We start from the raw sequence: 13,292 nt of genomic DNA on the forward strand, positions 1-13,292 counted from the left end.
CAGGGACACATTGGTGTCTCACAGTGGATTCGAACCCAGGTCTCTCACACCAACGGCATGTGTCTTATCCATTGCGCCATCACCACCATTTTGTTGATCACAAAAGGAGATATTCATCAAATAATGATAAAATGATAGAGAAGAGCATTATAACCTGGGGTATGTCCAAACCATGACCACAAAGTTCACATATTTTCCAATCATTTCTTTAGTGCCATCTGCATGATGAAGATCAGTCCTCCATTATTTGAAAGTGCTACCAATTTTATTTGCGGTTTCACTGAATTTAGATTAGGCTGCCTTTAGAACATCACATAAAAAACTAACCGAGATGTTGTACATGTTTGTCAGATAGTCTCTCCTGTTCAGCTTTGGCAAAGGTGTGAGATGCTCTGTTTGAATTAGGCAGTTCTCGCTTTTTTAATATATCTGTAAATCAAGGACAGATTTGAAACTGATCAAAAGAGTCACTTAGCAGCTTTCTTTGACAACACTCATAGTTCTGGCCAAACACAAATGACAAGAGACAAGACTTACCAATGCATTTCAATGATGTTTGGCAAGCTTCCACAGTCTTTCGTGTGAATAAAAAATGACACATATGCTGCTTTTTTTTTTAATTACAAATTTATTGCAAATATATAAATAGATCTTTTGTACAGAATTTGTGGTGGAGAAGATGTAGGATATAATTACCAGCTAAATAAATGTAAGTAAATTATTTCAGAGGCTTTTTTCTCCATCACATGAAAGAAATGGTGTCCTTTTTGAGATCCAATCCGTAGATGGAAAGAGAGGCAAAGAAATATACAACCGATCTGAAGGGAACATTGTTAATGAGGCTCTTTAAAATCGCTGAAATTCATTTACAATTCTGTCAAATGCTGCGATTGAAAAACTAAGCTACTTATGATGTCCAATATCAAAATTATATAGCTCACAGTTGGAGCTCTTTTGTGTGTCGCCATGGAAAAGCTTTGGTTTCCACTTGCAAAAAAATTATAAAATAAATCCTTTTGGTTCAGACCAGAAACTTACACTCAATAAAATGCTGTGTGACTGTATATTGTGTATGTATAGAATGAACAGAAGAGCCATTGATTACAGAAGATAATGAGCTTGGTGTTGTGGTTTGGCCGTTGTGGCCTCTCAGCCTTAAATAATCAATTCAGGCCTCTTCATTCAGTCGGTTAAAATAGAGAACGACATCCTCCATAGCCTCCAGAGTCAACAGCCTCCCAAACGGACCATCTCTCTAAGTACCTCAGTTTCACTGCCCATAGACTATTTCATTGGCTTCTCAGAAACATAGAAACATTCATTGATTCAATGAGCAGCCGTGCACAGGAGAATGTTTTTCTCCAGCAGAGGCAAGGGGCTATAGACTGCGGGACACCTGCAAGGTTAATGTAGTGGATGTGCCGTATTCTCTTATTGATCTGGAGTCTGCATTGAGTTCTGCAGAGCATGAATTGACACAGCTAGGATCTCACTTTTCTTTTTCATTCCAGAGAAATAACCATAAGGGATAAAGGTCTTATTTTGGCACTAAACAAGACTGACCAATATATCCATTTTATTTGTTGGCAATTGTAAAGCAGAATACAAAGCTTTCCCATGGCATTGTTTCCGGCAATTTTTTTCTTGGTTCAAAACTGTAATAAGAATTCCAGTGACAGCAATGGAAGTAGTTCAGCATCCTTGAGGTGTTAATAAACCTCAGTATCATCCCTCAAAAAGGTCTGACAGTATTTCAATGCCTAATGTTTGCTTTGTTTGAATATATCCACTCAATGTACACAACAATATAATTCATTTCCTTGAAAAATACAGAAAATCATGCAAACATAACACTTTGTTTCTTTTCCTGACACTTTCTATGGTCTCAGATTTAATCAGATCTGGAAAACAGGGATCAACGCATTAACCCAGTCCAAAGCTATACAGCATGTTACCCCAAAATCACTCGCAACCTCCCATCCGGAAACATAATTATAACAATTACAACTAGAAATTCAGTGAAAAACAAAACAAAAACATCTTTGATATTTTTTACAAAGTTTGAAATTCACAAATATAGCTATTTTTCTACTATTTACCCTCCTGCTTTTTTTTTAAGAACAGGAAATCATTTCGTGAAAGAAGGGCTAATAAAGCAATTTAGAAGAAATGAAGATGCAAGCTAACAATTGTCATAAAGGTTCCTGAGCCGCATTTTGTGACAGGTGAAGGCTCAAAGATGCTCTTCCGCTCAGAAGACAGACCCGCCAACCGCATGCCAACATCATGTGAGAGGATTATTATACTGGAGGATTAAAACAAAACAAAATGAAACACAAAAGGCCCTAGTCAACCTTTTGTACATTTTACCCTCAGATTCAGCAAAACACATTATTGGAGTGTTTTAATTGAAAAATAATCAAATGAATGACAGTAGACCCGAACACCACCCCCACAAACTCCTTCTGTGTGAATTCTACCCACTTTACAATGTGCCAAACCAGGCTGTAAAAGTCACATTCAGTGAAACCTCAGCAATGATTTATACACAATAACAAATTAAGATCTGCATATGTTTCCACAAAATAAGGAAATTATCTTCATTAGTGCTCACACTATGGTGAAACATTTTGGGCTTCACCCCTGTATTTAAAAAAAGATATGTCATTTTTGAATAATAAAACATAGTCCAACACTACTGTTGCGTCATCTGGAAAAACAAACAAAGTCTTAGTATACCTTTAAAGATGTGGTTTCATTAAACTTTTGCATTTGCAATTGCATTTTAAACTGCTGTCTGAATATGGGAGTGATGCTCCAGTGATATCTTTAAATGTTGGCCTGTAGACGGAAAAACGAAGACTACAGAGGGAATGAATGGAAGATTACAGGGAAATCAGGCTGATGGAGTCTGAAGTTAATTGAGAAGTGAGTGATGGAGGGGGATGAAACAGTACCCAGGATTAACTGGTGTGATCCCCTCATACCAACAGCTGGGAAAATCCTATAGCTCCTTTGACATGACCACTTATCTATTAAATGTTTCCCACGATTACTGAGCGACAGTGCTGTTAATCTGAGTCTAAAACTCTAAAACTTCTAAAACTTACAATTCTGTCTAGAATTGAAAACAATGTGTTCAAAACATATTAAAGGCAACTTACTTTTTTCTGTGAAACGAAAATAAAAAAATAAATAAAAAATAAATAAACAGCATGAGGGTGAGTATTTTCATTTTGGGATTGAACCATCCCTTTGTACTGAACTAATGAACCAAACACAAACATTTGGATCCGATTCAGTCATGATCTCATAAGCAATTCAGATGATCTAATCGTCTAGGGTTGTTTCATTGCGCATGCATTAGCCTGTCTTCTTTCACAACATTACAGATTGTGTGTGTCATTTATTCATTCAAAGCTTCAGCCATTATCAGGTTGACGCAGCTTGGGTATACTCTCTGTTCCTCTCTCTCCTCTCAAAGTACTCCTACACACTTGCTGCATCATCTCCTTCCCTGATTTACGGTCTCCTCCTGATCCTGAGTGTTAAATGTGTGTTCCATAATCATAACGACATTCTTCGACTCACTTTGATGAGCTGATTCAGAGTTAACCCCTCTCTCCTGCACTTGTTTCTTAGAATCTTCTTCAAATCAATGCATTCTTATGTTTCTCCATCACAGTCTAATATAAAATATGTCTTTAATTGGGTTATTAAAACTCATGGGTTGCGTTTCGGAGAAGCACAGCAACTGGCCCTTTAGTGTCTCTTCTAGTTCTAAACAATCAAATGTATCCATCCTGCAGCCTGTTTCTCACAATCCTGCCATGTTTTGCTCCTTGCAGTCAAACCATCGGAATTCAGAGAACATATGAGAGACAAGAACAAGCGGAATATATTAGAGGGAAAACGAGGCAGTGTGGTTCTCTTCTGCATAAAGAGGGAGAAAAGGAGGTACAATTATCCTGACCCCAGAGACCTCGGAGTGATTTTCTCTGTGCTTCTTTTGAGCATGAACAAGACAGACAAAGTCAACGAGGAGGACCTTCAAAGACACAGAATACGTGTATGTCGTCGTTTGGACTAGATTTAGTGGCATGAGGGGCAATGATAAGCTTGTTGAACAATATTTGGTCTTTAGTAATTATTAAGTCAATTAAATATGGATTCTGTTCTTGTAAAAATAAGTAATTGCTTTTAATTATGTTCGTTACAAATTAAGAACTGCAATACAAATAAGTAATTCAAAGTTACCTTATTGTCTTTATTGGATTTATGGTATTACAGAGCTAGTTAATTACCTACAAAAATTTCTCGCCCGTCACTTTCTTGCCATTCCAAGGCCGTAAAAAAGGAGGGAGGCTGGAATGAAAATCTTGTTTCAAAGCATTAATCCATATCTTTGTTGCTCACTTCAAGCCAATCTCCTTCCACAGTGTCTACAACTAAAAGGAGGCTAAAGAGCTTAGAAAAAGTAAAAACTGCTGTGGAAGAGTAATCCACTTTGCACTCTGTGTAATATTGCTGAAAGCTGACAGTGATTAATGTTTAAGTATTTTCTGCCCTTAGTACAATCAACTTCTTTAACACAACTATAGTGAAAGGGCCTTCAGAAATAACTATTAGTGTAAAAAAAGGCAATTTAAGTATGACACTTTGACACCAAACATCATAAATTATGCAACAGCATCATATATCCCACGTCTTGTGATACTGAATGGTTACAGTGAGTGGAATACAAACAACTGCGTACGTACAGCCCATTAGTATATCACCATTTCATTCATGAAGACAACAAAAAGGGCTGGTATCAATAGTCAACATGACACATGTTCTTCCGGAAACTTCTGAATGACGAATTGATAACACTATCAATACTAGCGCAGATTAGAAATATAATGACACTTTAGCAAAGGATCCAGAAGAAGAGACAGATACATGCATTATTCAATCCTTCAAAAAACATCAGTATCCTGAGAGATGAAACTCTGACTCCAACCATCCACTGATTAATTCGGTGTATGAAGAAAGTGGCTGTAGGAAGAATCTGAGCCTATTAGCTCTGTAGAAGGATAGTAAACAAACACAAATTTGGCAGAACTGGGTAATTAGCTGTGATATGTCAAGCAAAGATTTAAAGGCCAATTAAATCAAAGAAAGAAAGAATGTATTATAATCATAGTGTGTGAATAAAGGTCTGATTTAAAAATACATTAACTTGAAATGATTGATGTGCTTGTTTGTCCAGAATGAATGGGAAAACATTCATTCTTCAACAGGGAATGTTGAAGGAGAATGACCTTGAGCAAGATAACAGCATGAAGAATCTTCAAGTCTTACTCCCCAAACAAAAAATAAGAAAAAAACAAAACAGTATTTACACATTTTCTTAAACAATTAATAAATAACAAATCTTACAGATGCCATGCCAATTGTATTATTACTCCCTCTTTTGTTATTCAACCTTGATTTCATAGCAAAAATGGTTGAAAGCATTTGTACAGGAGTGCAAGTCTTATTTTCTTTCTATTTTTTTTTGTCAATAAGGGGAGGCACAATTAAAAAACATGTCTAAAACATAAAGCTGGGCATCAGATTTTACTGTTATAAAAAATGAACAGTCATTTTTGATTGAGTGTTGATGGTTAGTTCCTTAAGACCAGTCCAAGAGGTTTTAAAATCATGTTCATAAAGTAAGGAAAATGTCACAGTAAGCCTCCGGTACCAGTCCTTTGAGAGTCCATTTCAGTTGCCCAAGAATGATTTGTCCAGTTAGGGTCCATTCTCTCTAAATGAGCTGTGTGCAATGTCTTCCTTAAGTACACACAGAGCCCTAATAATCCACATATGTTATAGCTGCTGCTGTTCCTATTTCTGTAAACCATAAAGCATCCTATAAACAACTTTTGTCATATACCTTGGTCTGGATTTTTTTTAAAGCCCTCGGAAAAGAGAGAACCAAAGAGAAATTGTGCCTGAGTGTATGTCCAATGTTGGCAGGTATCTATCACATATTTACAATGAAAAACCTTAATCAAGAGATATGGAAAGAAAGATGGTATATTATGAACATGTATTTACAATGAAATCCCTTTAAATAAGGGATAATATATAATGTAAAGAATATGAACCAAACAAACAAAAATTACACTTTTGTGATACTAACAAACAATGGACCCTTTTACTGAAGGCACAACAACACCTGATGCAGAATAAAGAGGGTTGAATGAAGAGGTTTGCTAATGCTAACACTCACCCATTTGAGCTGTTTACATTCCATTTAAATCTAATTTATCTCATTATTTCCAAAATAGATATCTCCACAAATGGGTTTCATCAATAGTGATGTCAAATTAAGTGCCTGTTACAAAGTGCTAAGATCTCAGGTCAGAGTTAGAGGAATAGTTTTCCTTTGGAAAAAATTTCTCACGCTCATGTTGTCACAAACCCATGTGACATTCATTCTTTCTGAATTGTTAAGTTTCTTCTGCGCTTTTCCATTATAATGAATAAGAATTGCTGATTTTGTTACATCCTGTGCTCTGCAGAAGACAGAAAGTCATATAGTTTTGGAATGACACAAGGGTGAGTAAATGATGACAGAATTTGGGTGAACTAACCCTTTAAGCCATGCATTGGGACGGTTATAGTCATGCTTCATTGATTAAACACCATTAATTTTATTTCAATTGCCTGTTAGATGTCTCACCTGCCATTTCATAGTAAACGCATGTATATTTTACCACAGTGCCACTAATCAATTTTTTTTGGTTTATTGGTCCCTGAAACTGTAGGCTGACTGTGGTTTCTGAGAGAGAGAGAGAGAGAGAGAGAGAGAGAGAGAGAGAGAGAGAGAGAGAGAGAGAGAGAGAGAGAGAGAGAGAGAGAGAGAGAGAGAGAGAGAGAGAGAGAGAGAGAGAGAGAGAGAGAAATTATCTTTTAATCAAATTGGAGGTCTTGGCTGCTTACCCTCGCACACTTAAGGATATAGCCTTGGTTAATTGCTAATTAGTTCGTGTAATCCAAATGGGAATTAATAAAATAATCGCTGACAGAGGTGTTGAAGTTAATATTATTTTTCATTTTTTCAATAAAAACCATTAATAATGTATTATTCTATGAGATCTATATTTGAGATTAAGTGCTTTTGGGAGAGGAGTTTTATTATCAATGTTGAAACCCAAAGACAATAAATGATAACAAGAACATAAAACATCTATTAATTTAAAAGATTTTTTAAAATTTAATTAAATCCTTCTCCTTTTTTCAGTCTTCCTTTCAAAGTCAGCATAATGGATAATAATTTCCCCCATTAAACAAATTAATAAATAAACAAAAAAGAGCCTGGAGAAACATGCCATATAAAGTGTCAGTTTAAAAGTGCCATACCAGGTATAGGTCACTTTGCCTGTTGAAGGACTCAGCTGTCAGCAACAGGCTTCCAAAAGCCAATTAATGGACTAAACAAATTGACCTCAGGGCAGAAGAACAGAATACATAAACCTATGCTGCCAACAGACACTTTATGCTCTTGCTTTGATACAAGAGACAAGGTAACCTCTGATAAGGAAATGCTATTAATAATGCATCAGAGATGAGAGAAGTACATAACTATGTCTCTTTAATCTCCAACACAGATCTATGCATTTTCCACAAACCCTGGTAAATCTATTTTCTCTAGCACCTCTTGCACTATTTATGCCATCCTGCTCAGCACAGCAGTACAGCTCATCAGCTGTCATACACGGCTGACTATTCCAAGGTTCCCCTGGGAGATTCTTCTGTTTCATTTTTATCTTTTCCTTTCCTCTATTCCTTTATTTTTCACATATGGAGTGCTATTGAAATGTAAATGTGGTTGTCCTGTGCACAGAGGGAAACTGCTTTTGACAGGTTTGTAGAAAATCAGCACATAATTTTATCCTCCTAAAACCCACATTCCCACCTAACAAATGAATGCGATGACGAATGATTTGATGATTTGGGAGTACAAACAGAGATTCTCTCTCAGGCTTAATAAGGACTCTAGTTAAGGTTACACTATTGATATGAACGATGAATACACAGATTTATTGACAAATGATAGCGCCCACTGCACCTTTTTCACGGAGAACAACAATGCTCAAATGATATCTCTGAATGTTATCTTATGTATGTAGTGTATTCTCATGCTCTTTTTACTCTTTCTGGCTCACTGTACAAAAACATTTAAACAACTTGTTCTCAAATCCTGACAAACTTGACTCTGTTTTGCAAACTGCAACCATAACCCAACTTGCTCACTAGAGTTGCTTCTGGTTTATCAGGCAGTAAAAGAGACCTGCTCTGTGTATCCACACAATCCACACATAGATTACAGCTTTTGCTGTGCTGACACACCCTTCCAGTAGTCAAGGATGTCATGCAAGTCCTCCCCCTTGGCAAACTGGACCTTTTTGCGCAAGGCGTTTCCAGCTGTTACGTAACATGACTCCTCACGTGGACCCTTTCTGTGGGGACGGAAGCGCTCCCAGATGCGCAAGGTGTTCTCGGTGGAGTACTCTGGACTTGAGGAGTAGCCAGAGTAATTGTGGTGACGTGGAGAGAGCTGAGAGTAGGAAGCAGCGTCTCTCTTGGTGCGTGACAGAGGCTTGAGAAAAGAGACCCTTTGGGCCGGGGAGTCATGAGAGCCCTCATAGTATAGGGCAGGGACTGAATGACGATGCTCTGCACAGTGGTAGTCTGGGTGCACCTCCAGGTGTTGCTGAAGGCCCATCCCATCTACAGTACCACCGTCAATGCTACAGCCACCTCCTCCACCACTACCTACTAAAGGGAGTCTCTCCAGGGGCTCACCACACCCCAAAGGGCTGCTCTTGTCTGAATAATGGCAGGGATCTGGGCTGTGGGGTTCCGGAACATCTAGGCTGTAAACGCGACCCCCTTTCCCACTGGAAGGGCGGCAGTGCCTCTTGGAAGAGGAGACAATGACAGCAGCATCTGCGCTCATCTGTCTTTGAATAGGCCTCACTGCAGTAGCTGGGGGTGGTGGACGATATGGTGGGGACACAAAGCCACCACCTGTGATCCCAGGCCTCTCAGACAGAGGAGCAGAGAAGGGAAGAGGAGGTGGGGGAGGGATTTTTGGAGAAGGCAGGACTTGGCATGTATCACTGATACTAGAAGAGATGGGAATCAGTCCTCTGGTCAGGGAGGAGGTAGAGGTAGGTGGGGGTGAGGTGGGACCACTTGCTGTGGTGGAAACAGAAGAAGCTGCAATAGAGTCCAGCTTGAGGGCATCAATACAGTTGTTAATTATCTGGTTGACCTTGTCAACTTCCATTGCAATGGTTGAAATCTCGGACGCTGATCCTCGGCCATCATCATCTGAATCATCACCCAAGTCACTTCCATCATCCCCCCTGAGGTCTTCCTCCCGAACACCATGCATCACAGCTCCATCTCTCCCCCTTTCATCTCCTCCAACAGAGGTCCTAATATCCATATAGTTGCCCTTACAGGCCATGGCCTCAGAGAAAGCAGTTGCCATCTTCTCTACTTGAGGGATGGAGGACAGACGTGAGGAACTAGTGTTGGCAGACCCATGGCCAAGCATGGCAGAGCTGGATGAGGAGGACATGGGTAATTTTCCATGGTGATGCTGATGGTGGCTCTGCTCGTGCAGTTTCTGGACAGCTGTGGGGTCATTTGCAACTGCTGCTGCCACCTCTGGTCCATATCGCATTTCCAGAATGGTTTTCTTCACACAGATGGATTTTTCTTTCTCTTCATTTCTGCGACGTCTTCGTAAGCAGTAATAGACAAACCCAAGGACAATGAGCATTCCAAAGAGACAGCCCACAATGGTCATGATGTAGTGGGTGGTTGTGGAGGGTGGAGGCATCAAGTCATCTGGATTTGGCGCTCGGGTAGAAAAGTATAAACAAGTGTGGTTGTAGCGCTGAGAGTTGCGTATAGAGGCCACACAGAAGGTATAGTTGGTGTTTGCTTTGAGCTTGTTAAGGGTGATCATTTCCTTTTTTTTCTTCAAGTTCATCACATCTGACACAAAGCTCTGATTGTACTGCACCAGGATGTACATTTTGCTGTATGGCTTTGGAATCTGGATCAGAATGGATGCAGAGGAAAGAGAGACATGTTGCAGTTTGATGCTGGGACTAAATGCATTGTCAGATGAGGAGGAAGTTGTGGGCTGATGGTATGGTCCAATGTGCTCAAACATTTCAGGTCCCACGCCTGAAGAATCAGGATCAGGTGGCAGAGATGTCATCCCAGGAATCAGCACCCCATCCCGGCATACAGAGGAAAGGATGTTGCGAGCACTCCGTCCATGCCCAGCAACAGGACTCAGCAACGGATAGCCAAACAACTCCCGTGGGGTCTCGCACTGAAGTCGATCATAGGTGTGTGTGACATTGTTGAAGGCCTCTAACCAGCTGAGGAAACTGTAGAGCTCACATCCGCAGTGGAAAGGGTTTCCTGCAAGCTCACATCCCATGAGCCTGCCCAACACAGTGAAAGTGGATGGGTCCAGCCGGGCAAGCTTGTTCGATGACAGATCCAGGTTGCTGAGGCTGGGGCACTCCCAGAATGCATTAGTGGCAATGACTTCTATGAGATTATGCTGCAAGAAAAGACATTGCATACGTCCCAAACCTCGTAACATGCCTTCTGTCAGGTTGGTTAACTTGTTATATCCAAGTTGCAGGACCTGTAAATTTGCTTGGCTTGCAAAAGCACCATCTTCGATGTACGATATCTCATTCTTGGTGAGGTTGAGGTCGGTCAGGTTGGTAAAGCGACTCAAGGAAGTGAAAAAAATAGCTTTGATTTTGTTCTCATTAAGCCGCAAGTCATGTACTGTATTGTTGATGTGCTGTGGGATTGTCTCGTATGGTGGCTGGTTCTGGCTGCAGATGGCCAACCACACATAACCTTTATCCCCCTCGATTAGCCAGCAGTCACCTCTGACCAATGCTGGTGGGCATACGAGAAGGAAAAAGGGAAGGAAGAGGAGAGTGGTGCAGGAAGGAGAGAAGGCAGTCAACAAACTCTTCATGATTGGAGTGGAGAGGAAGGGATGTTTTAAAATAAAGGGAAACAAGGTTGAATTCTTCTATAAGTTTGTTATTGAGAGTACAGAAAATATCTTTCACATATGCAAAAAAAGGATCTCCTTTTGGGCTGTCAAAGCTGTTGGTTTGTCATGGTTTCTAACAAAGTCCCCATATTTGCTCATATCCAGTATAGCTGAGTTAGTGCCTGATACATTTTCAAAACTGATCTTGATTTGAAGGACAGCTGCTGGAGTCTTCTCTGATGAATCTGTCAAATGAAATAAAGACAATACATATGAGCTTAATTTAACAGGAAAATAAGCAATTTATAAAATATAACTCAAATTTTAAAAGAATACATTTGGTTATTAATCACTATAAAACTGAATATGTAGCCACTACAAACATATGAGTCATAAAACACGACACAATAACATCCCCTAATGGATTCTACATAATAATGGAAGCCAAATCTATGTATGTCTTAAATCAAACATTTAATTGGTCCATATTTTTATTGCTGCCAATGATGAGATGGCACAAGAGCTGGTACAAGCTGGCATAAGTGCATGAATTTGTGTATATGTTGCTGTAAACTCCTGTATAAAATAAAAAGGGGGGGGGGGCTAAATTAAACAAGGAAAACCCACTGCAATTTGGACTATTTCCAAACAAATCATTCATTAGCCATAAGAACAAATAGTGCCCTACCCTTGGATTTCATTGTCTTAATCATTAAAATGGTGGCGAATGAGCCATATACTGGCTTTCCAGAATAGGGATCATTTATCTCACTCTGCCACCTGTCTTTCAGGCCTCCATATAGACAGCGAGGGGGGATTTTGATATGAAAAACATCATTAATCAACAAGCCATACAAGGTTTCTGAACAGCATTCCAGGGCCACTGTATGCCAGAGAGGAAAATATCTATAGAAATGGGGGATTAAAAGGCTTTTGCATTGTGCGAGGCGCCATCCTCCTCTGAACGCAATGGGAAATGGAACACATTTATAGCTGCACAGACTCAAATCTGCTACTCAATCCAGATGAGTATTAGCTTTTGTTCTTATGTTCTAGCCTTGAGCACCATCAGTAAACACTCAAGGGACAGATACAAGAATATGTGATTTAATCCCGGGATTTATAACAAAACAACAATCTGACAAAACAACAATCTACAGTGAAATCTAGGTTGTAAAAAAGTTTGCAGCAGCCCTGTAACCATGCTATCACCACCGTGGTGACCACTGTTTAAGACCAAGGTTGTTAAACCAGTCTTTGACACAGATAGAATTCCCTAATTTTTCTCCGACTTCTTGCTCTCTCAGTATTTCCTCTTTGTCTTTGCGCACTATTTCCCATCATTCTGTTGTATTTCTTTTGAGTCTCTCAATTAATAATACAAAAGCTTATTTTGAATGAAAATATCTAGAATTAAACGTTCCCTGAGAGTAATTAGAGATCATCTGCTACCGTTTTTAGATCATTATCATTTCCCACACTGCAAAATATTTATGACAATTTTAATGAAACCTGCCATCAAAAAAAGTCCTATCAAAGGCTCCCAGGCAGCATTTGCAGTCTGATCATGTCTCTATATCTCGATACCCCTCCACCTTTTCTCACTGGAATACCTCTCTTTCTCACCCTCTATTTCTTCCTCAGCCCACCAGAGATGTGATCTGGTTTGGTGCTCCACATAGTGAGGCCCAGAGGAAGCTTTAATTAGGGCTGGGGCTAAGGCAAGGAGGTGCATCACAATGAGAGCGCAGTCTGTGAAAGAGAGGCTAAAACACATGAAGAATTATAATACAACCCCATTGGATAGAAATTCCTTGCTTATTTTGCGACACAATACCTTTACACCATGAGATATTGATTGATTGCACAAAAAAAGTGTTTGCTCTCCTGCTTTCATTAATTTTGTACAGTCGTCAGAGCAACAGACAGATTGCCACATGATCTAAACTTGGAAAGTGCTCTCGTTAGAAGTGCCAATTACTGATTAATGTCTCTCCAAAACAATTACCTATTAGTTATGATGATATCTAAATGACGTTTGTGTACACTAAATTTAAGCACAGGTAAGTACATTTTATATTGACAGCGTTTAAGTAAGTTTATTTTTTACCCTTAGTCTTTCCATCTGCCAGCCTATTCTTTAAGTAATCCAAACAGGGCCTGAGTGGGAGGTTGGCTACATGGAAGTGTAAAAAGTCTCATTTCAGAT

At 39.4% G+C, this 13,292-nt stretch overlaps 1 protein-coding gene across 4 annotated transcripts in view; it reads right to left on the reverse strand.

Moving 5' to 3' along the window:
• Positions 1 to 608: 608 nt before the first annotated feature.
• elfn2b (extracellular leucine-rich repeat and fibronectin type III domain containing 2b) overlaps positions 609 to 13,292 on the reverse strand; it is a 130,773-nt gene continuing 118,089 nt past the window's right edge. For all 4 annotated transcript variants that reach the window (XM_077212912.1, XM_077212913.1, XM_077212914.1 and 1 more), the window contains one exon: positions 609 to 11,328. In XM_077212912.1, coding sequence (XP_077069027.1) covers positions 8,357 to 11,062 — 2,706 coding nt within the window. In that variant the 5' untranslated portion in view covers positions 11,063 to 11,328 and the 3' untranslated portion in view covers positions 609 to 8,356. The remainder of the gene's footprint in view (positions 11,329 to 13,292) is intronic.

Source organism: Siphateles boraxobius, unplaced genomic scaffold (assembly GCF_051911475.1).
Source record: "Siphateles boraxobius isolate OS27281-9 unplaced genomic scaffold, OSU_SipBor_1 66, whole genome shotgun sequence".
Lineage (NCBI taxonomy): Eukaryota > Metazoa > Chordata > Actinopteri > Cypriniformes > Leuciscidae > Siphateles > Siphateles boraxobius.